General features: G+C 38.0%; 1 protein-coding gene across 1 annotated transcript; it reads right to left on the bottom strand.

Annotated features, from left to right (window-relative positions):
* Positions 1-16869: 16869 nt before the first annotated feature.
* On the bottom strand, positions 16870-18449 carry twist1b (twist family bHLH transcription factor 1b). The gene is made up of 2 exons (XM_053632944.1): positions 17638-18449; positions 16870-17318 (listed from the first exon to the last, which is right to left on the bottom strand). Exon 1 carries the CDS (start codon positions 18207-18209, stop codon positions 17685-17687), a length of 525 nt encoding a protein of 174 aa, XP_053488919.1. The 5' UTR covers positions 18210-18449; the 3' UTR covers positions 16870-17318; positions 17638-17684.
* Between the last annotated feature and the right edge of the window lie 7309 nt (positions 18450-25758).

Raw genomic sequence — 25758 nt, 5'->3', positions numbered from 1 at the left:
CCTTGGGAAGATAACAGGTGGTTAGATATATAGTTGCTGTCTGTGTGCTGGACAAGGTTTGAGCAGCAAGCTGGCTGGGGTCTCACGAACTGAGCTGCTCACATTCTTCTGATTGGAATGCCCTTTTTGTCACTCCGGCAGCACCCGCATGCCATATAAATACTTACAATTTCACACATTGCTGTTCTTGTTCTTTTAGTTGTAAAGTGTATACAAACTATTTATATGGTGTGATGATTTAAGTCACAAAACAATCTACAAGAAGATTGGCCCACAAAGCATAGACTTAAATGTGTCCAAAACTGATACTCATTCATTCATTCATTCATTCATTCAACAGTAAACACTTATCTGTTTTTCTGGTCAGGGTCATGGTAGGTCCAGAGCCTATTATGAGAACACAATGGAAAAGGCACAAGAATTCACCCCTGATGGAACAAAAATGATATCGCTTCATAACATAACTGATATAATTCCAAAAAAAAAAAAAAAAACCCTATACAAAACCCAACTGCATTACCCAGACATTTTAAGAGTTTTATAAATTATAAACAGTATTAAAGGATATTATGATAAATGATCCCTATACAGTCTCACACTAGCAGTCTGTTTTTTATCCTCTTCATGTTTTTTAAAGCATGGATCTCCAGGTTAAAAATAGACTTTATATAGATCCACCTTTCACCTGCAGAACAAAAGAGAGGACTGAAATTTTTCCAGCTGGGTCTGTTGGACACAAAAAGCAAAACAAAAAAAACCCCAACAAACCTAAAACCTGGAAGGAACCACAGCTTATATTTCGTAGAATGCTGTCATCATCTTCAAACAGCTCCAGGCAAGTTTTGTTATCATTTACATCTTGGAAGGAACCTTGTGCTTTTACTCAAATTGATAACAGATTGCCTGGGCTCTTCTCCTGTGCTCGGCAGTGGAGAGTCCAGAAATGGCATTTTAAGGGAGGGGGTGGGGCGGGGTGAGGGGGATGGGGGGGATTGTAGGGACGTCAGTAAGTGCTTGAAATGCTCTAGTGATTTTTGTTTGAATGAGGAATGAACTGCCTCGCTGTGTGATGGGAGTCTAAGGCTGGAGGGTAAAATGACAGGAAATAGAGCTCTGCTCAGCCAAGGTAATAAGGGAGGGTCAGGGGGATATAGATTAGAATAATCAAAAAATTATAACATGAACATTCAGGACATAGCACAACAGAATAATGGGATATGTATCAAACATGTTTGCATTTCATTTGGAATAAATGCGTGATTTGAGCTTTGCTATTTGAGATCATTTCCATAATCCATCATTTCCTTTTTTCCTGTGAAGTGATCTAGGCAAGTCAGTCATATTTTGACAGATGCGTGCCTTTCTTCTGGTGGAAGTGACAGACTCCATTCAAGTTCTGGCACAAGATGAAGAGGAATGCAGAGAACTCTATAACTGGCTGGTCTCAATAAAAAAAATTCTGGCAGCCTTGAAGACAGAGTATGAGAGCATATGTCCTTTTTGTTGCCTGACCCATCAATGGGCCTTTTTTTTATAGCATCACAGCAAAACATTTAACTAAAATGCTGTCAAATTGAAGAGGCATCGGGGAAAAAAAATCCACTAACACAGAAAGAGAACGGCTTTTATAACGGCTTTTTAAAGAACTTCACTCAAGGCTTTCTACATCCTTAAAGGGAACCATTGCAAATGTTTAAACATAACGAAAGATAGAATCTACTTTCTTCAATGTTTCATATTGGTAGTTAAGGAAATCTGATTTACAGCCTTGTAACAGTCATGTTGTAAAATCATAAATACGCATAATGGCTGCACTTCCAAAGCATTTGAATTGAAATATTAGCTTTTAAAACACATCAAAGGGCACCTACATTATTGAAGCATACATCACATCAGAATATAGCAGAATGTCCTAGAGATACTGCTCTGGCATGCTTAATAATTCCCTTTGAGAACCTCAATATTCCTTGTCTTTCAGCTCACCCACTCAAGCCAAATAGAAACCACGGTTCCTTGGATCCCTGGGAATCTGCCACTGGGCTCGCCAATCTGGCTGCTGTCTGTGTCAGCCAGTCCCAAGACATGCATGTAACGCTGTTTGTAAGGAGAAATCTAAACTTGGGACACCACTGAGGCATTGCACTAGTGTGTTTCTATTGGAGGGAACTGCACAAGAAAATACAAAGGAGGAAAAAAAAAAAAAAAAAAGGAATATGAAGCTTATGCAGGGCCATGTCCAGATGGAAGGCTCAGTCAGGCCAGGACGGAAGACTAATGTTATTATACACTGGAGCTACAATTCCAATACTCTGTCACCAGTTTCTCTCACTCTCTCTATCTATCTCTTTTCCCATCCTTATTACTCAAGCTGTGCTTGCTCAGGTGGAGCAGGATATAGTTTGGCGTGAAGAATGCTCCTGCACCTCCATGTATATACCATGCTGGGGAATGTAAGCTTCATGCAGCTTCACTGCATAAAGAAGCAGGAAGATGTAACACAAATACATACCAGGAAGAAGTAGACACAGGGAAAATGGATGTAGTTAGAGAGAGAAAAGGGGAACAATAAGGAAAGGAGATCAAAGCAAAAGATTGAAAGTGAAAAAAAAAATACAATTGTAATTGAATAGAAGGGAGTGCACAATTGAGACACAAGGAGGCAAATGGAAAAAAGACGGAAATAGAATGAATGTGTGGGAGAGACATTTGACCACCCGTTTTGAAAACGAGCATTGGGGCTTGGTTATGGATTTCAAAGTTTATGATCCGTGGGACTAGTCATGAAACAGTGCAGCTCTGGGACTATTTCATCAAGCTTCACAGCCTCAGAATTAATGTCAGGAATTCTCATTTTGATGAGACTAATCACTGTCTAAACAATGCCTTTGAGTCAATTGCAAGTCCACTTCCTGTGGACAAACTTAGCCTCAAAAGCATTTATTTTCATGAGCAAAAGTGGAGAAGAACCACATAAAGCGAGTTCTGCAAAACATTGTTTGAAAGTTATTACTTTTCTAAGTTTTTTTTATTTTTTTATTTTTTTAAATATTACATTTGTGTTATTTCCATGAATCAATGCATGAAATCACTACTGCACTGTGTATTACCCTAATATAGTTCAAACATCTATTGACAAAATTGCAATTTCCATTGCTCAGTGTTCAGTAGAATGTTGCCATGGATTTCTTAATACAAACTGAATTGAATTGTGCAAGCCAGGTTTTAATTTCACGCTAAAAACTTAAAAAATAAGAGCTGCTCTGTTTCATCGTTTTTTCTTTTAGTCAACCTACAATAAGACATTGTGCATCTGTAGACGTTCACAAGCCTCATTAAAATAGAGCTGTTCATTCAGTTTCTACACTATAACACGGCTGTTTCTCTGAATATGAAACATAATGTATCTGACTTCTGTGTAATGGTGTCTCATTATACAGGCAACCAACTTTACAGTTGTGTTTTAGTAAGTTTACATCTTTAAAGCAACTAAACTCAGCAGGACCAGTACAAGATGTAAAATTGTTTCAGTTGCAATGAGATGAATTAAAAAATATACCAAATATATAAAAATACATAAAAAAGAGATTGCCTCATGATGGTTCATTTTAAATTTGTCAGCCTCAGATTATTTTGCAAAGACACTGTGAGAGCAGACATGCTAAATGCAATAGACACACACATACATACATACATACATATATATATATATATATATATATATATATATATATATATATATATATATATATATATAAATTTAATTTCATTCAACCAATCAAACAGGCAAACCAGCATGAGCATTAACCAGACCATGATGAGCAAGCTTGTTCCAGCATCAAATTCAGTATCCACTATAAAATCTTTTGTTTTTAACGCTACTCGGTCACTTCAGATTTCTAAAAAGTCACAACACAAGCAGTACTCCAGGCCTGAGGACTATAAATGACCCAAATCCTTAATGCACTACCAGCATTCACTTATTATTGTAATTCATGTAGTTGGAAGACCTGAGAGCACAGATCACCGTTATACATGCATTTTCATCCACCACTTAGGAGAACTCCGCCTACCACCCGCCCCATAATGCAAACACATATTACAACCCAACCCTTTTAAATCATGCCTCTCTTTTATTCACCTCAATGGTTCTATTTTATGATGCTTACACTGTAACTAATAATATGCAAATATTATATAATTATATCATGCATGTTCATTCATTCTCAGAGTTGTCTTTATAATATATTGTAACAAAAACAAATATGATTTCATCACGTGTTTAGATGATCGAAACTGAGTGCATATGCAAACACAGGAAGTTAGCGTTGATTTAAAAGAAGTGGGGAGTGTGTTTGTGGCAGTTTCTTCTAAGGTGTAGTACTTTGTCTGAGACAGCAGAGGCAGGAAATGAAGGCTGCTATCAGCTAAAATGGGCCACATCTGGATGTAATTATTTACCCTCATTATTTTTGGCAAGTGATAAAAGATTTTGGCGTACAATGCTGACATAATTTCTAGGGGGGCAAACAATGCGCTTATAAGCTGTGCAGTAATTCAAAATACTTTGGCAGCATGCCAGCATATGGAGAGAACAACATTGATACGTCCTATTGTTGAGTGTTAAGAATAGGGAGGAGGTTGAATTTGGATTGTTTGACTAAATGATCAGAGGTCAGTCTTTTTTCTCTGAGGATGGAACTTTAAGACTGTGGTTTCATTTCATGGCAGTCACATTTTTCTATCTAATACAATGCATAGAGCAGGCAGGGAATATGGTAACAGAGAGCACGTTGGTTTATGAGTGCTGTTGAACTGGAGTAATTATATACACTGTGCTTTTTAAACAAGTAAAGACATTTATCTTTTCTCAGCATGATCAATTTGTAGGGGCTGTGGAACCCATTGTAATAGCTATACGGCAGTTATGAATGGCTTGCAGTTAATAAGTCATTAGTGGTGAAGACTGAGTTGTATTGTGGCATGTCCATTACACAGTGGCAGAAAGTGAGGACTGGGATCTCGCAGCGATTGCTTACATGAGGTTGTCTAAGAGATCCCAGTCCTCTCTTTGAGTCTTTTCGCAATCAATGATGTACAAGGAAACTGACCTTCACCCTACTTTGCCCATTATCTAGTATTTAGTCCATGTTTAGTATTGGTAAAATTTGGCCTGGGTTCTCTTAGCGAGTACTTATATGAAGTTATCTGAGCAAAGCTAGCAAGCACTTTTTTTGACAAAAAAGGGGTGGGAGGATGAGATGATGTGAAGAGGAAGAATGTGGAAGGCAAGACCCTGGTGATTACACTTCATATTATTGTTCTTGTCATCTGTTTTCATTGGCCCTTGGGACGTTTGCCATGGCAACAGCACACAGCAGGCCAATTGGTGGTGACCTTGCCGTCCTGTGCATTTCCTGGTGCACCCATGATGAAGACAACCTCGTCCGAGGGGGAGAGGAGCCCCCTGATGAGGTGGCTTCTCCATTTCAGCCGAAAGTCCTCTAGTCTTTCCTGCTCCCTCCATCTCCGAGCAATGAGCTCCTGCCTGATTAACCCTGCCTTCTCTAGATTGTTTGACGGGGCTGCTGCATTGTTTGATTACCCAAATTGGCCTGGGGGACCATGCAAGCCTCGAGAGTCGATATCAAGAAAGAGTAGGTGTCCTGTCAGGGCTCATGAAATGGCCCCTGCTTAACATTCTGTTTGATGATCTTTGCTATAGAGCATGACCACGCTGTGTAATTTCTAGGTTGGTGTTTCTCTGAGCCACAGTGTGGGAGCAGGCACACAGTGTCCATATTGCTTGGACAGCTGGCCTGCTACTTTACAGTGAACAGCACAGCTTGCAGAGTAAGAGTACATTAGAGCACACTGACTTGTATTGTATATAGCCTGAATTCCCATAGCCTACAAGAACAATGTTTTCCTGACTATAATAGCTAATTGCATAATTTCCTGGAATATATAATTAGTGACCAGCTAAATAATGCAGGCTCTGTTACTGTTTGAACCACAAAATAGATATTTGTTTATGGGTCTGTAAAAAGACACATATAAATGTAATTATTTTAAAGGCAGTTGTTCAAAATGTTTATCCGCTGAATATACAAAGAAACGTTCCCACTTGCCCACGCACAGAAATGCGTATCCTTGTACTGAAGTAAGAATAATGTGTGTGGAAAATCACAGTCTAAATGAGCAAGCGGTTATGTAATTACTGGGTGGATGCTTTGAACTGCCATCTAATACAGTATATCAATTTGCCAAAGCATTCCATGTGTCACAGTAACGTTACGGATGAAGCCCTAGACAGATTCTAGGAACGGAACATATGAATGTTTGCCAAATTTCACCTTGCATGCAATAGTTTTCAAATATGAGACATTATGTTCAATGTGCAAGTTGTGTTAAAGTAAAAGTAGATTGGCCTATATGTTTTAGCCAAACACAGCTGGATAGGAAATAGATAAGAGGTGAACTGATTGTATCTTACTCAGCGATAAATTTAAAGTAGACAGACTAAGTCAAAAATAAATCTTGGAAAGATTGCAATGTTTAAAAATAGATACAAATGCAGCTGAAATGTCAGATGGAATTCGTTAAGAAGAAGAAATTGCATATATTTCCCCCCTCAGAATAAAGGAAAAGAAAAGGCACATAAACCAAGCCTTGCTTGCTTGGGGGAGGTTAAAAAATATAAAATTATTTACAAAAGCACACAAATATTTGAGCACCTCAGGCAGGGAGTCTGAGTGTTGTAATGACCCAGTTGGTGGGACGCAGACTTTCAATGAACACAGTCTCAACATACCAGTGAGTTTGCCTGACTGCTGCCCGGCCCTCGGGTCAGCCTTTGAAACGAAACAGATAAGATAATTGAGTCTAATGGAATCCAGCAAAGTTCAGCTTGGGCCCTTTCTCACTTTGTCTCTTTCTCCCCCTTTTTTCTCCCCCTGTCTCCCTCTGGAGTATGCATTTGTGAGGCGAGTGTGGAAGTCGCTTAATTCAAACCAGGTCCCATGCAGCCTGTGCAGGAGTCTGTCGATCTGAGGCTGTTTGATGTCGTAGAAGTGTTCTCAGCCTTGCTGCCGCTGTTTGATGCAGTAACCATGGTAGCTCTAATTAGCAAGCTTTACTGCTGACTTTACTACAGAGAAATGTGGCTATTTTATGTGCTGTGGGCCTTTTCATATTTCAGGCCCTCGATCAAAGGTCAGCGCAGGAAAAGCACAATGGTTTCACCTTGAGACTGTTGGTAATGTTGAGTTTTCCTATTAGATATACATCGAAAGGAAAAGTACTCGACACACTAAAATAACTACACAGAACTTTTACTTTTTACTGTCTTGAACATACCTCAATACTCTTTTATGATGAAACGCTTACTATTTTATAATGACTTTCATTCTTATCATCCCTTACTTTCTGACATGTTTGTAAGCCATTTCTTAGCTTGCATCCGCATAGCTTTGGGGAAATAACTAGTTTGAAGACAGCTGTATAAAAAGTAACATTTATCTACCATGTTCTTATAAAGGTTTAAGAGTAAATAAGATATACAAAGAAAATATACAATTTATAATTTATTGTGATGGTTGTTAATATATGATCCTTACTAAGTGTTGCATGTTTACACTCTTATTTGTAAATGGTAAATGGTGCACTTATATAGTGCTTTTATCCAAAGCACTTTACACTGTGTCTCATTCACCCATTCACACACACACTCACACCCACACACCAATGGTAGCAGAGCTGCCATGCAAGGCGCTAACTTGCCATCGGTAGCAACTTGGGGTCAGTGTCTTGCCCAAGGACACTTCAGCATGTGGAGTCACATGGGCTGGGAATCGAACCACCAACCCTAACCCACTCTACCACCTGAGCTATGGCCACCCACTATTTGTCTGTGAATGAATTTGTCTGTGAATTTGTCTGTGAATGAAACCTGTGAATGAAAACTTAACATTATTATTTTTTGCTGAAGGTTGAAGAAAACTTTCCAAACACTTAACAATATTGACACATCACATTTACCCAGGCCTCAAACACTACATTATATTCTACATTCGTTTATGCTCAAAGGAAGATACATATTCAGCTCTTGAACGCCACTGGCTACTTTTTGGTCATGTTTATGAATGGGGCTATGAGTGAGATGGGAGTGGAGATGAATTTCCTTCAAGGATGGTAGGTAGCACTGAGCTGCAGCCCATCAAGAATTAATGTGGTGTAGCATGGGGCAAGAGGCAGTAATTACTTTCCCATACCACCACAGCATTAGAGGCCCTAGGTGCTGTGGCACTGACTACATTTTTGCGTGAGTGTCCCTGTTTATCAGACTGTCTTATCAACATGATCAGAGTACCAGGCAATTGAACTCTAAAACAGCGTTATGTTCTGCCTTGCCTCCATTTGCCAGTCTGCACCGCTGCATACTTTTATCTTATCAGCCAGGTGGTATGTGCGGTTGGAATATAAAAGCAGCCTGGGTTGAGACATTAGATAATTAAAAAATAAAAATAAAAACAACCTACTGGACCAGTTTTTTGTGTGTCATTTTTTCCAAAGAATCTAAATCAAAAGTTAAGCAAATGAGTCTCTGGTGTCTCTGCTGGAGTCTCAACTTTTCTTAGTTGTAAAAGTCAAAATAAAAAAAAGTCATAAAAACATAAAAAATAAGGAAGGAAAAGTGCACCGTGACCAGATTAATGTTATTGGGTTAAGAGCAGATATGCAGTACATCCTGCCCTAAGGTCGTGTCGCACAAACCGAGCTCAAGCTGTGAGGAGGAGTCAAAAGGGGAGCCCAGAGGTGGACCAAACTCCAGGCAGGCTGTCCACTTCCCAACAGCATACATGTAACACAATACCTGTAAGCACGCAGAGCTCTGCTTTGAACTTGATTTAGTACCTAGGTCAGCAGCAGCCAGGTTCACCACACCATGGGCCAGAGCCAGCACTCCAGGGGAGCAGTGTTTCAGCATAGAGATAAGTGAGAAGTTGGTGTCATCCTACAAGTTTCCACAGAAAGCTATACAGGATTGTCTAACAGAGTGTCCATCAGAGATCACTGAAAGCTTGGACAAAGAACACTACAGCATTATGAGTGCTATCAGGGCTTTATTAAAGCCACAATCAGGAATTGCTGAAACAGCGCCATGGTCACCCCAGGATATATTGCTGAGTTAACCAACAGAGTACTGGTGATGGAATAGGTTAGGTTAGATGGAAATGGAAGAGGTTAATACTCTTAAAAGGAAACAGTTTGGCTGCCTTATATCATTGGTTACAATGGAGGAAGATAAAGGACAGAAATAATAAAAAAAGAAAACTAGAGTATTTGCAACTTGTAATGCTACAAATGTTATAGTGTTATAAGTACACACATAGAACAAAAAGGTTAAAAATAGAGAGTATTCTTGAGTTTGTCTCTCTCAAAGAAGCTTCTGGGGGTATGGTTCTATGAGCATACACATTTTTCTTCTTTGCCAAAACTGCATTTTAAGATTGACACTCAACTAAAGCAATCAGAAAAAAAAACGTCAGATTAAACATCTGATACAAGTCTTCGATCAGTGAAAAACTTCCATTGCGCCAATCAATCATCGCACTGTCTTCCAATAAACTGTTTCCCATGCAATGCATTCTACAAACTCAACACAAATGTTCTTCCTTATGGCATTTGGAGACTAAAGTACATTTCATAATAGTTTCACATTGATTTATCTTTGCAAACCTTAAAGTGTAACCTGCAGAACAGATGTGCTTTGCTATGCTTTAATGTCTGAGGACAGCTTTGAATGCTTTTTCCCATGCTATGCCAGTATTGAACACGACATGACTGTCGGGGCAGTCAACAATGATTGATTTCTTCCTTAGTCCTGATATGCAAAGCAGCACACCAAAAGATTTTTGAACACATCCGGTGGCATCTAATCAAAATGTGCAACATTATGACATATAAACAGGGCTGGGTGGCATTAAATGTATGATTGCTATGCAGTTTATTAATAACTGTAAATTAATTTTGAAAACATATTTTTGGATCGTAATTAAAATTAATATATGTATCAAAGCATGGAGTGAGACTTGATTTAATGGTAATGCACATTATTTCTTTTATTATTTAATAAAGATATATATTTTTTAATAAACCTGTGTTGCGTTTGCAGTCGTTTGATATCCATGAGAGCAGAGTATTTTTGTGAATTTTTTTTAACAAAAGATCAAAAGGTTAAACAATAAAGAAAATTTTTCACAGCCTTCTTTGCTCATATTTACCAAGGGTGCCAATATTAGTGGAGGGCACTGTAAATGCACACTCTTATTGTATACTGTATGTGCTACCCAATCTGATTATTACCTTCTATTATTTATTCAAGGACGTTTTCAAATTGTAAAACAGTGGCCTTGTCATATTGGTGGAAATTGAGCTTAGAAGATAAATACAGTCTTTTCAATCTGGAACTAATGGCTGCTTATACATCATTGTAGAAAGACAAACATAACTCTGTACCTTTTTTTAACAGAGAAAATATATAAATAGTTAAAAATGCATCCAACATCATTTTCTATATTAGTCTTATAATAGCGATGCATTGCTTTACATTTGCATTACTTTTTGGTTTTGTTTAAACAATGTGAAATTTCAAACGAAAAATGAAAAAAATCCTTGGAAACAGCAGAAGAATAATAGAAAGGTTTAGGAATATTTACAATATATCATATTCTGTATATTGACTAGGAACAGTGGTAAATTTTAAGCAAAAACAGTCTTTAGTTTTTTCACTGGGATCCTGAATAAAGGCACTTAAAGATACAATGACATTTGATGACTGTGGCCTGGGGCCATGCCTAAAACCAAGATACTGACAATCCACTTAACATCCATTTAACATACTTATTGACCCAAACTGACATGAGTAATTGATCCTCTATTCACTCGCTGTGTGACCTACCTGAAAATGTCAATCCAGTACATGCATATTAGCAATGTTATGATGAATGTGAGAAATAAAGATGTTCTAATGTCTGGTTTGCCATCACACGCCATCTTTAACATTGTTAAAAGTTTGCAATGAAGGAACGAATATGTCATCACATTGTCTAGCGTAATATTTGTTTCATGCTCTAAGCTATGGATCTTTCATTTTAAAAAACAGTGCAAGGTTATGTTTGACCTCCACACAATCAAAAGCAGACAGAAATATTTCAAAAGTTTAGTCATGCAACCCCAGACCATATGATATATTAAATAACCAAGACACAGAAAAAAGCAAGGTAAAATATAGTCTAAGATTAAATCATGGCCTAATGTACTTAGCAAATATGCTGAATATAATACATTACTGTCCACTGTGACCTATATAAATGGCCAAGATATATAACATATGTGTGTTATATCAAATGAATCATTTAGATATTCAGTGTTTAACACATTTTACTTTAAAGGACATCACTCTGTTTTGTCACAAGGCCTCTCTTTAACCTGTTAGTGCAGATTAAGCTTCCTGACATGAAGAGGAAGGAAAAGGAGAATCATTGTAATACCCAAGAACAACACGTCACTTATTTTGGCCTCATGGCAGTAAGAGGTGGTCTGTCTTAGGGGCTCCGGTGGGCTCCAGGTTAATGACTGCATGGAGATTAGTGGCCGGTGTGGGGCCGACCCCACTGGGAAGGAACTGAGAGCGTCATTAGGCTAATTACCCTCAGGCCACAGAGGGTGGCACAGGCCATCCAACTGGTAAGCTCATTAGGTGTATATTGTCTAATTCTGAAACAAAAAAGTGATTTAATAGACCAAACTGGTCACTCGTAGAGCAGCTTTAAATTCAGTTAAAGTGCCAATTATGGTCATTTTAATGTCTGTGTTATAGGACAGAAATCAAAACATTGGTCAGGCTGCATATGAAATATCGAGTTTATGGCCTGTTTATAATAAAAGGATGTTAAAATAGAATTAGTTATAATAATGATATTGAAGTCTTTATATTAATGGATTTTCAATTGCTTTGTCTGCATGTATTAATAACACATGCACTAGAGGCTACCATTCTATCAGTATGTTGGAGAAAGTATTAATACCAGAGACTTCACAACTTTGTCCTAGACAAGTTTCTCACTGCTGAGCAAAAAGACCAAAGAAACTAACAGCAGAAACTGAGCAGAATATACAGTATTGTTTCATATAAAGTCTTTTCAGCAAAATCAAATGAACTACCAATAGAAATAGGGCAAATCACTGCTCTTCACATACCAGACAATAGAATAGGTAACATTAAAAAAAAAAAAAACATCATCACCCACTGACAAAATTTTTAAAAATTCACCACTACTTTAACATTTCAACTGCTATGAAAAGGACAGAGGAATGTATTGTCCTCACACAAGAATTATGAGTGGCAAAGAAAACTCCAAAGTCTACGTTTAAAGTAATACAAGGACTAGGTGACATTCTCGTCCATTTAGTCTCAAAGAAACACTGAACACTATAGCAGGTGATGTGGCCTGATCAAACCTGAAATATTATTGCCTTTTTGTTATCACATGTTTAGCATAAGGGGAGAGATGAATAAAAGAGTGAAAAAAGAAAGTCATGATTTAAAACCTGAAAAAAAAAATCCGAATGTCTCAGCATGTAGGCAGTGTCTTGGTCAAAAGGAAATTTTTAACATAACTTTTTGCCATGGCCATCTCATACTCAACTTGAATCGGAATGTCTAGAAGAGCACATATGTTCATTCAGTTAAATTATTATATTTTACATGCAAAATATTTTAGTGCTTAGTTGTATCTCTTAGTTCTATATGTGCATAAAATAAAAACATCCTACATTATGCTTTATATAATATATTATACTTACATTTGAAGCAAAATATAGGATAAAATACAAGGCCATGTTTGGGCATACTGTCATAACAGAAGGTTTAATCTACACCACGATGTATTCCTTGCAATCTTTTCCCAACCAACTTTCTCTCATTCATTCTCAGATAAGTATCCAGTCATATGACTAAACATTAACAGGAAGGTTTGAGGTCGTAGCTTGGGATATAAACTGTTTTAATTTCAGCTTTATGTTTAGACAGTCCATCTTGAGAAAGACAAGGTTATTTACAGACAACTAGCCTGCACAAATAAATAGTCCTCTTGATGTGAAAACCCTTCTTTTATGATCCATGAAACTCCACTATGGCTTTGTGTACTTCTTGTGCGGCATTCTGATTGCCTGTTTATTTTTACAGTGTACTATGGAGCCAATGGTTGCTTGGCCAAACCTGAGAGGTGCCAAGTCTCTCCATCCATTTCCTGAGTGTGACATCATTGTGTATGCCCCAAAGGCAGAGGGATGCGTGTGCTGTCTGCTGCCTGGGTGGTGAGCTTAGAGCACTGAGCAAACACAATGTTCAAACCTCCTTACACTTGTTCTTTTGGACGGGTTTGAAAGAGGACCTCTGACACTCTGTTAGCCTCAATCCTCAGCAGCGCTATTCCACCAGGCCAAACTGTAACATGAGTGATGACTGTGCCATTGCTGTTCATCAAGGCATATTAAAGTACTGTACCAGCACACTTTCTGAATCAGACCAGCTCTCTGACTAAGCAAACACTCACTTGCCTTTTGGATAAACTTTATTCCACCTTAATGACTGTGCACTTATGTTGTTGTTTTTTTTGGGTCTGTTGGACTGAACTGAGAAAATAGTCACTGGTTTTATTGATACCCACTGGAATAAACTTTCAAATAGAGCATATGCATGCATTTTCCAAATCTTAGTTGGATTAAAGTATCTAGTATTAGACAAGCCTTCTTTCAGTGGTGTATAACAGAGCCTAGAACATCATTTGTCATTTAACTCACACTGACAGGTTTAAGCAACATGATTTACTGACTGTTTATTTCTTCATTGTTCATTGTTCTGACTCCTAAACTGTGCTAACTTGTGATTCTTATGCTCTCCTCAGCCATTTTTATTGCATTGCTGTGCCTTCATAAACTGTGCAATTATTACATTTCATCAGTGGCGCTCTAGGCACAGCGTTTCATTTCAAAGTACACAAGATAAAATTTTCTTTAATTAATAAAAAAAAATCGTGAATCATCAAAACTATTTTATTGGTTATCTAGACATTACAAAAAAAGACAAAATGGCTCACAGCTGCTTTCACACAGTAAAAATTCTTAGAGCTTTCTTCTTTTATGATAAAAACATATTTAAGAGCAAGCAATATAAAAGACTTACAAAACACAAAAAGCATTATTTAATGTTCCTTTAATTCAAGTTAATATATGGTCATTGGACACCGTTGGACACACCAGAGTCTTCTTAGAACATCTGAGCACAAGCAAGCCAGAACTGTAATTAAACATATGAAATAAAACAATCCTGTTCACCGAAATATATCCATCTGTAGATTTAAAAAAAGGACACTGAAGCAGAATTAGAGTGTGCAGCTTTTTGCTAAATGTCTTTTGGGAAAATAGACAAAATAATACAGAATATTTAACTTTTTCTAAGAGTGTATGTAGTTGACCAGGAAATCAATGCATATTAACTAGACTTAATATTTTAAAAGGGTCATCAATATACTTAAAACTTAATTTTAGTATTCATTAAACTTTGATAATTCTTTAAAAAAAATTTTTAAGTTTTTTATTTTTATTTTATTTTCTTTTTCTTTCTTTCTTTTTTTTTCTTTTCTTTTTTTTTTTTTTTTAAGTTTTTGACACATTACACGTTACACATGAATCAGGTCACTGGACCAGGTGTAGTATGTTGATCAGCTTGTCAGTGTTGTTTCCCAACGCTTACAACTTGTTTCCCCCCCGCATCTAAGTCTAGTATAAATCTAAAATGATTTCTATCAGATTGTTTGTTTTGACAACATTATTTATAATCATCGAAGATTGCATTGGTGATATTATATTTACCACACTAATCAACAAAAGACTGATATGAATTAGTTGCCTAAACCTTTCTTTCATTCTTTAACTGAATTACCAGCAGGCATTAGTCAGCATATCTGTGATTATCCACAGCACATTTTATGGATATTAAATCATATTTGCAGACTTAAAAACTGTGGATCTCAGACTGATAGGCTGCTTGTATTAACGGACTATAGCATACCGATTAGCAGAATTGAGTCTGTTTGCAGCAGTACCTGTAAAGCAGGGCTTTTTTTTTTTAGCAGCTCATCCCACACTCTCTGTCTCCAGCTCTGCACCTCCACATCGTTAATCTGCAGCCCTTTTCAACACAAAACTGTTTCATCTCTGGTGCACTGCAATCCCTGAAGACAGCCGGAGTCACTCGGAGCAGTCTTTCTCATAGTGAGCGAAAGCAAAAGCTTTGTTTCAAAGCTCATTTTTCGTGTGGAGTGAATTCAAAGGCGGTCCTCGGCCTCTGAACATCTGTTTTATTCACGTGACACGAAAATGCTAACATCTGTTCAAAATAAGCTTCGTTCGTGTGCCTCTAACGTGCATCTGCCAAATCCTTTACAACTGGAAATGAACTCCAGTTTCATCTTTATTTTTGGTTAAATTAATATTTTTAATTTTTTAAAATTAAAATTTACCATTAAAATGATTTATTTAAAATAAATAATGTTAGGGGAAATCGCGAAATGACCAAACGAGCTCTAAATATGCTGCATATACTTACTAGCCTATAAGACGCTATGTTAAGCTATTATGACAAGGAACCTAACAGGGTAATGGGACCGTATTAAAGACATTTGGAGCTCTTTTGGTGATTTTCCCCGAAGAGAAATGTAATATTATTTATTTTAATATTGGGTCTAGGCTTGCCGTCGTAAAAGCAATCTGTGTGTACATGAGAAATGAACCTATAGGCCACCTTCCAGTGGCCGCTGAAGGCAGCTTCGGTTTCATACACATCTGGAAATTCCGTACGTGCCTCAGAGGCCAATTACACACCTTCAAACGCGCACGCGCTTTTAGGCCGGCGACTCCAGCACGCGCGCGCTGAACTAAAGCACTTTTCCAGACTGAAGGCCGTCAGCGGGACTTCAAGCCCAGTGCAGAGTGTAAACACACACACACACACACACTTTCAAATGTGTAGCTTGTCAAAGGGAAAAAGTAGCCCAGCGTTTGATTTCAGGTTTAATTTACTGGACATTGATTTGTTTCGCGGCAATAATGATGTAAATGATTTTTAGATATTCGTCAAATTTCCATGTCTTTTTATATTACAAGGATAATTATACTAAATCCTGGGAAGTAATTATGACACTCAATATCTGACACTAAACTTAAAACAAACAAACAAACAAACAAACAAAAAAAGCACTACCAGTGAACTGTCCTATAACTGCCTTCAAGACACGAGAATGAAATAATGTTTTGCTACTATGGACATATCATTTGTGGTCTGTATCTTTAAAGAGTCCCAGAATTGAAATAGTGTTTAATAATAATTACATAGCCTACACAAGGGAAAACCAATTCTGAGCAACTTTACATAAAATTTACATATATTAGTCAGTAACTGATTTTCTGTTAGCCTATTAAAATATTATTATTATTATTATTATTATTATTATTATTATTATTATTATTAGCATGAGTAGTTGTTGTTCATGTACTAGTTGTAATAGGCTATATTATAATTTATTATTGATTCTTATTCTTAGTATTCATATTTCAGAATATATATATATATATATATATATATATATATATATATATATATATATATATATATATTCTGAAATATGAATACTCATCTGGAATTATATATATATATATATATATATATATATATATATATATATATATATATATATATATATAATTTCAGTTTGTCAAAACAAAGGATTATGTTCTTTTGTCCTTTTAAAATTCGTAACCTTTATTACAGCAATGCACATTTATTTACAAAAGTAATAAAAATAGGGATTCATTTTCGACACAGAAACACATTTGGCACATTTGACAACTCGTGTCAATAATAAATAAATAAAGTTCGAACTACATGTCCTAATTTACTTCAGTACCACACGAAATCTTCTGAAATCCTTCCTGGATGCAGTTCGCGGTTTCTGCTGTACTCGTGGTAAAGGTGCGCATCGTGACACACAATTCAGACATTCAGCGTCAAGACTATTACTCTGGGCCAAGCGGTTCAGAAGGCATCGTCTGCGGCCTCCTTTCCATAAAGTTCCACTTTCCTTTGCTAAAGAGTCCATAATAGTCTTTCCTCCACTATTTTAAGAAATGTAAGTATCCAGCATTGTTTTCCCACATCGCTCCACGTTAGTCTCGTCAGCAAAGATGACTGTCACCTGTAAATCAGAAATGCATTAGACTAGGCTGCATCTTTCAACATTCAGTGCAACACATATTTTTTTAGCACTTGAAAAAAAAATCATCTTAGTCTATATAACTCAGAATGACGTATGCTAACGATGAGGTAAAATAGTCCATGTTATCTTTTGGACAATAATAAGTATCAGTAACTGCGAAACCTATGTGTACACAAACACAACTTGTCTGTGCTTGGACTGGCTCGTGATTTACTCTAAACTGCCTAAAACATTTTGTTGAGTGCTTTTGAATATTGTTTCTAAAACATGTATAAATCTATAAATAAATAAAGCGTACCGTCCAGCGCCCCAGTCGTTCCTTGCGCGTTGAGTTTGTGGCGCGCGCTAGTGAGACGCCGACATAGACCACGCGCCCTCCATGCGCCAGACGGAGAACGCGTAGCTGAGGCGCTCGTGGGCCACGTAGCTGCAGCTTGCCATCTTTGAGTCGAGCTCGTCGCTCTGCAGTACCTGGCACAGGAAGTCGATGTAGCGCGCGGCGAGCTTAAGTGTCTGGATCTTGCTCAGCTTGTCAGAAGGGAGCGTGGGGATGATCTTACGCAGCGCGGCGAAGGCCTCGTTCAGGGACTGCGTCCTCTGCCGCTCGCGCACGTTAGCCATGACACGCTGCGAGTGAAGCTCCTCGAGAGACGGCGGGCTGCCGCTGCTTGCTCCGCTCCCGTTGCTCGACTTCTTCCCTCTCTTTCCCGGCACAGAGCTGTCCGAGTCCTCGGCGTCCTTGCGGCTCGAGCGTCTTTTCCGCACGCTCTTCTTGGTGTGCCGCTCGAGTTCGCCTTCACTGCTGCTCGGGACGCTGTCTGCTGGAGACACGGGGCAGCTCGATCCGTCTTGCACAGCTTCGTCGGGCATCTCTTTACCTCCGAGGCACGTCAAAGCGGCGCGTTTATTCCCTCATTGGGTTGCGGTGGAATAATGCACTTTGTATGAAAAAAAAATTGAAACAACAACAAAATGTATCCAGGTTTCCACGCGACAGAAAAAGTTTACTTGGGACAAAAAGTTGGGGCGCTCTTATAGCTGGAGGAGAGAGAGTTGATTGGCCAAGGAAGCGTAGGCCGCTACGTGAGAAGGAGGGGTGAAGGGAACAAGCGCCCCAAACTCCATACTCTGTACTATCCATCTCAGTAGTAGGCAAGTGTCTGAACTGTGCGTCATACACTGCATACTATTTAGGAGCCTATAGTATTCTGTTTTAGTGCAAAGCCATGTACATGTTAGCTCACACATGTGTCTTTAATGTTAATATTAAAGCAACAGAAACAGTCATATACTGTATATGTCAGTAGTTTTGCATGCAGTATAAATGTGATACAATTTTTTAAAAAAAATATTGTTCCTTTATAACTGCCTCCAGCTTCTTTTGTGTTCTCTGAAAAGCTTTTGGATCTTCTCAGCTATAACATTCGCCAGCATTCTTCCCGACGTCTCACTGTAGCTCTGTCAGACTGTTTGGCCAGTTCATGCCTATTCTTCTTGGCACATCCTATAAATCTACCAGGTGCAACACACTGCCTTTCTCGAAATCAGGTCTGGAGACAAAGAGGGCCATACATGGCAAAACTTCTTAATGTTTTTTCTGTTCAGTTTGCCTTATGATTTAAATTATCTTGTGAGAAGATAGAGCTCTTTTTTGTTGTAAACTTTTTTTTTTTTTTTAAATAGTGGACAGTCAAAATCCCTAGTTCCATGCGCTCAACTGCAGCCCTATCCTGAGGTGTATGTGTAGTGCTTTGAGTCTGTGTACAATCAAATAATCAGATGAGATTTAGTTTGTCTGTTGATATCATCTCCGTCCAATAACTAAGCATGAGACTTTAGATTATCACAGAATTTCGATTAGCAATCTTTGTTACATGTTTTTTTTTCCACCAGGGGTCATGATTTTCATTTCTTTTGTTATAAAACACAATATAAAAAAGTAAATGTAATTACATTACAAATAGATAATAATATAATTAAAACCTAAATGTCTATTATGCTTGAGGATAACGTGAGGATGGTGTGAGGAAAATAATCATATAAAAAACAAGTTTATGCATAAGGGTTCAATGCTGTGGTTACCAAAACACTCCACACTGAGGATAAGAAACTTAATTTGTGTTTTTTTTTTTTAAAATAAAAAAAGTTAGATTAAGCATCCAAAATGAAGCCATTCTGATGTAGACGTAGAAGGCTTGAGCTCAACATAAAGAAATCTTTTAGAGTCCATTCTGTATGATAGGTGAAGACAGGTTGTGTTGTTGGCAGAAGTCTTTGTGTTAACATAGTTGCATGTTTATACAGTACAATACAAAGCAGAAAGCCTTTTCTGACTACATCAGACTGCTTCAACACCATGGAGATTTATACAGTTCCAGTGAAATCAACATTATTGTGGATAATGTATATTTTCTGCACCTTTACATAACATACTGCAGTTCTATACTGCACACAGAGGCTGTGTAGATTGATGAGGAGTTATAAAAAGACCTTGGCTCTCTTCATTTTTAAGGATAATACTTGTAGATTTTTACAAGCCCAAAGTATGCTGGATAAATTCTGTATGCTAAACGCCACATGTCATGCAAGATCAGCTTCTCTGTTTATGACTTGTGAGCGAACAAGAGGGTTTTTTGACTCAGACTAAGTTAGTGATGATGATTCATGTACTGACTCAAAAGCCAGGAGGAGTTCAGGAACCAAATATTTCACAGCCTCTCCCTAAGTAGTGTGTGCACAGCCAAATCAACTGGAGCCAGAGCCTATCAATGAAAGTCTTACTATTTGTTTTATTATGTATCAGCTGAGTTGTGGAAAGAACTCTTTCTCCATTGACCAATTCATATAGTATGAAGGGGGAAAAATAACAGGGCATTTCAGTATGCTTTTAAGATAATTAATAAACATATTACTATCCCACACAATCACCTCCCTGAAAGTAACTGAATTAGTGAGTTGTTTAAACACATGGCTGATTATTAAGACTAATCTGCTGTTAAATAATGTGGAAGGCAGGCAGCCCTTGGTTTTAGACAAGGTCAAGTTTCAGTTCATGATGACATTCCTGTACTGTAAGAACACAACCTTAATGTGAAGCCTCTCCCAGAACCGCTTGCAGTATCTTCTACCAAGCAGGAGAGGTGACAGCTATCCAGATGTGGTTGGCACCATTTTGCTTGAGTCTATGGAAAGAGCTGAACTCAGACAGACTGCACTCAGACACCATATCAGTACTGATAGAGGCTGTCTGCCAAGAGAAATGGAGAAACTGCTAAAGATTAGACAAGTTTGAATAAATAAACTGTGAACTTGTTTGAATAAAGGCAATAATCTTTGGACTAATTGCTTTAGCGGTCTTAAGAACTGCTTCTGACAGAAATTAATGTGTCATCACTGATACCTATACTGTCTTTCAGGATCTAAAAATAAATAACTGCGATATCTGTTAATAACGCCCAATATATAGTACAAATTCCAACAGATAATACACAGGGGGTCCCAAAAGTCTCTTTACATAGGGGAAATTTATCACTTTTTAGCAAAATGAAACTTTATTTACAAAACATCTTCTACCTGATTGTCAATTCTTTGTAAACACACACTTATTCGTTTCACCCACTCATGAACTCGTGTTAACACATCTGGTGTTATGCATGTAATTGCATGTCCATCGCAACCGTGCGACAGCCTGATCAAGTCATGAAAATGATTTCAATACATTCTTCTTTTGTCAAAGGCATTCTTAAAAGCTATATATATATATATATATATATATATATACACACACACACACACACAGGGGCACACGGTGGCTTAGTGGTTAGCACGTTCGCCTCACTGCTCCAGGTTCCATTCCCACGGTGGCCCTGTGTGTGTGGAGTTTGCATGTTCTCCCCGTGCTGCGGGGGTTTCCTCCAGGTACTCCGGTTTCCTCCCGGTACTCCGGTTTCCTCCCCCAGTCCAAGGACATGCATGGTAGGCTGATTGGCATGTCCAAAGTGTCCGTAGTGTATGAATGGGTGTGTGAATGTGTATGTGATTGTGCCCTGCGATGGATTGGCACCCTGTCCAGGGTGTACCCCGCCTTGTGCCCCTGCTCCCTGGGATAGGCTCCAGGTTTCCCCATGACCCTGAAGGAAAGATAAGCGGTATAGAAGATGGATGGATGGATATACATACAGTTGCGGTCGGAAGTTTACATATACTTATCATGAACATGAATGTCATGGAAATATTGGGCTTTCACTAATTTCTTTGAACTTTTTTTTCCTGATATACATACATCTTTACTAAAAAAAAAAAAACAACAAAAAAAAAACAAGAAGAATTTGGTTTACAAGTTTTAATTAATTTGGGGTTTTTCTGTAGTCAACACAGGACCAAAATTATACATACAAACACTTAGATTATTAATTCAGAGGTGCTGAAAGTTCCAAAATGTCCTTTAATTTGCCAAGACCAAGGCCTCTTAATTTCCTGTTAGTGATCATGATTGACTACAGCTGGCAGCTTCTCTGTGCCAACATAAAAAGGGTTTGTTTAACAGCGTTCATAGGGTTGACCAACACACAGTACTATGGGAAAGTCAAGGAGCACAGTGCAGATCTGAAAAAGAGGATGGTGCCAGTGGACTTGGTGCATTGCACAAAGTGGATGGAATAATGAAGAAGGAGGACTACCTTATAATTATTCAGCATAATCTCAACCTATCAGCCAGATGGTTAAAAATTTGGACACAGTTGGGTGTTGCAACAGGACAATGACCCCAAACACACATCAAAGCTGGTTGTGGAATTGATAAAGCAGGCTAACATTAAGCTTTTGGAATGGACATCCCAAAGTCCTGATCTCAACCCTATCAGAAATTTGTGGACTGTGCTTAAAAGTCGAATCAGGGCCAGGAAACCAACAAATGTCATTGAACTTTACCAATTCTGCCAAGAAGAGGGGTCAAATATCCAACCAGATTTCTGCCAGAAACTGGTTGATGGCTACCAAAAGCATCTGCTCGAGGTGAAACTTGCTAAGGGACATTCAACTAAATATTAGGTGTGCTGAATGTATAGTTTTGGCCCTGTATGTATAATTTTTACCTTATGTAACAGAAAACCCCAAATAAATTAAAACTTGTGAACCAAATTCTTGTTTTTGTTTTTTAATTAAAGATGTATGTTGTATCATTCTGCCCCAGAAAAAGAACAGTTCAACAAAATGATTGAAAGCCCAATATTGCCATGATATTCATGTTCATGATGAGTGTATGTAAACTTCCAACTGCAACTGTACATATATAAACTATAAGTAAGAACAATTTTGGAAGACCTTTAGCTAGGAAGTGTTAATTTCCCCCATGTGTGGAGACTTTTTGAACACTCTGTCGTTTTATTTACACATGGCTTTGCTGATATGAATGCCAATATCTCAAATTGACATAAATAACAGAGAACATCTTAAAACACACTGTTCTTTATAAATTTTGTAAATAATTAAGTAATGGAAAATTGTGTTCTGTCCATTTTAAAGGCTGATATTTAAGTAATGTAAGGTAATGTAAATTTGGCCAATTCTTATGATAGATCTGATTGGTTCATGAACTAGTTGTAAAACAAGAAACGGGGTTGTGAAAATGCCTACAAATTACATCTGTCAGGTTTAAAAGTGCATTGAGGTCTAAAGATATCTTGAAGTTCTTGAGTTGTTCATGTACAGAGTTTGATGAAAAACAAAGCTACGCCTGCATAACTATGTGACCTAATATTACTGCTTTGGTTAATTACTTACCAAAACTGAACTATCTAGTTAGTGCAAATTAAAGTTAGCTAGTAATTGTACACGTCTGCCTTCAAAGTCATAGTCACAAATATCTCAGCATACAACCACACTGTACAAACAGTTACATTTCAGAACAATGTTTTATTTGTTATAAGTCCAACAATATAAAATCATATTTATGAATGCAGTTTTCTCAAGAACACATTATCAATACTATGATTTATCAGCAGAATTCTCACTGGCTAATTTTATTGGCCAAACAATATAATATAGGTGGGCCTACAGTACTGTGTTACTAATGTAATCAAGAATTGAAGCCATTACAAATACAGAAATTCAGAGTTTCACCCAAGAATAAGTTATAAAAGATCATAGAACTTTAAATTAACTGTACTTACTGTAACTGTAATAAAATAATAATTTGGAGGACAGTGGACATTAAAATAACACTTTGAGTTAATCCTCCTAGTCGCTACATTACTTACTTTATAACGTTCTTGCATTCCAAAGTATACTACTTACTGGATTCACTAAAACTACGGGTTGGGGTAGGGGTTAGTCTTTTATCAGTGACCAAACGCTAATGATACCCCTCAGGCCATTTAGCAAAGGAAAGCAGTGCTGAATATTTGGCAGTGTTTCAGAAGAGGCAGAGGCCCATGCCTTTTGCAATATTTCTACATGATAACCGAATGAGCTAGACTCCATTTCTGTGCTCATGCACCAAGAACTATGTTCATGTGCTACATCAGAAAGATAGATCTTCAAGAGGATTGATGAATGCGAGGTTATAATATATGCAGAAATATACAGTTTCTCAGAATTTTTGTGGACAAGGATCTATCTGGAAAATAATATTTTTACAGCATTTGCCAGACACCGTTATCCAAAGCAATGTACATTTTATACAGTCAAGCAGTTAAAGTTTAAGAGCCTTGCTCAAGGGCACAGCAGTGGCAGCTTAGCAGTGCTGGGATTTGAACTCATAACCTTCTGACTAGAAGTCCCGTGTCTTAACCACTGAGTTACAACTTCCCTACTCCCTTCCCTAATTATACAGCAGAGTGCACTAGATTTTCTGTGCATGTTTCTGTATGGGTAACTATGTATCTACGTGTGTGTGTGTGTGTGTGTGTGTGTGTGTGTGTGTGTGTGTGTGTGTGTGTGTGTGTGTGTGTGTGTGTGTGTGTGTGTGTGTGTGTGTGTGAATCAGTCAGGGTCACTAAAAGTGCTGCAGCTGTGTATGTAGAATACAGAGTGTGGAAGGGTTGTGTGTCAGGCTGAGGTGTGTGGGTGTGTGGGGGGAGTATAATGTTCAGGGGAGGAACTTCTAAGCCCAAGCCAAAAACAACAGAGGAGAAGGACGGATGCTCCTGCTGTCTCCTCAGTAGGTATTTGAGAGAACCTAAGTTGCGGCGTCCAGCCCACTGACACTACCCAACACTTTTCTGCAGCTGGGCGAGAGAAAAGCAGAATAGCAGTTCTCTGAATATTACAACACAGTCAGCTTTAAGTAGTAAAAAAAAAATCTTTAAGCAGATGATCTTGAAACTATGTGGGAGTGACAACAATATATCTCCCCATGTCCGCAGCTGTGTGATTTTTCCACCACTCATACTGCTAAATTCACTTTCAGAGTGTGTCCCTCCTCAGGAGCAACTCCTGTCTGTCAGCGTACGATCACCGGCTCCCCTCACTGTGTTACTCTTGGAACTATATGCAGTCAGCCACAGTTCCTTTATTTATGCACTAACAGAACTATGAAGTGAAGAATAACAAGATTTTGGGCTGAATATCATGCTGCACTAAGAGCAATAGGCTGCTTTTTTTTATCAGACTTTAACGAAGTGACTAAAGGTAAGACAGGGTGTATGTGGGAGTAGAGTGTGAGAGACACACAAGCACACAGGCTGAGAGAGTGCTATGTGCTGAGTAAGGATCTGCAAAGAGAGAAGTGTTAGCTCCACCATCCTCCAGCCCTTCCCTGCAGGATGCTGAAAGCTAAACCCTGACTGGACTAATCTCACAGCAACCATTTTCCACAGTTCCTGGAAATGCGACTTTGAACTTATATTAGCCTGCAGCGTCTCTCTCATGTTGAAAGCGGATATTTAGGAGCCATCGACATGGAGACTTGAGAATGTTATAGGCTGCTACTGTAAAGCAACATTGTGCTCTACAAGAGTAAATGTGAATTTAGCAATTATATTATATTCTCAAACAGAGTTAAAGGTGCTGTAAATGATTTTGCCCAACTTGCTCATTCCAGAAGTCTCACATCTCTGTTTAGTCTCGTGTTCTCCATCCAAACCTCACTTCAAAAGCATGTTAAAGCATCATAACTCAGATAGAGCCTGTGTGTGTGAATGTTTTTGGTCCATCCAAGTGGCTACACAACTGTTTTCAGAAACTCTCCAATTGCTAGTCTTATTCAATTTGTACTGTTAGCAGATCTTCGATTTGAACATGAGCTTTCTCTGCCATCACTTAGATTAATACATATCAATAACGGCATCATAATCCTGAGCATCTCTCCTACTCCATCAATCTAGCACTTTAGAAAGTCATAAATCATAAAAAAAAAAAAACACCTTCAGTGGCATCAAACTTAATGTACAGTTTACTAAATCATTCTGGGGAAAGTTCT

This window comes from Ictalurus furcatus, chromosome 1, assembly GCF_023375685.1.
Source record: "Ictalurus furcatus strain D&B chromosome 1, Billie_1.0, whole genome shotgun sequence".
NCBI classification, from domain to species: Eukaryota; Metazoa; Chordata; class Actinopteri; order Siluriformes; family Ictaluridae; genus Ictalurus; species Ictalurus furcatus.
The sequence above is the reverse complement of the archived record's forward strand: the minus strand, read 5'-3'. Positions and strand labels throughout refer to the sequence as shown.

Coding starts and splice junctions, on each gene's coding strand:
- twist1b (XM_053632944.1), bottom strand. CDS start 18,209: ATGCCCGACGAAGCTGTGCAAGACGGATCGAGCTGCCCCGTGTCTCCA.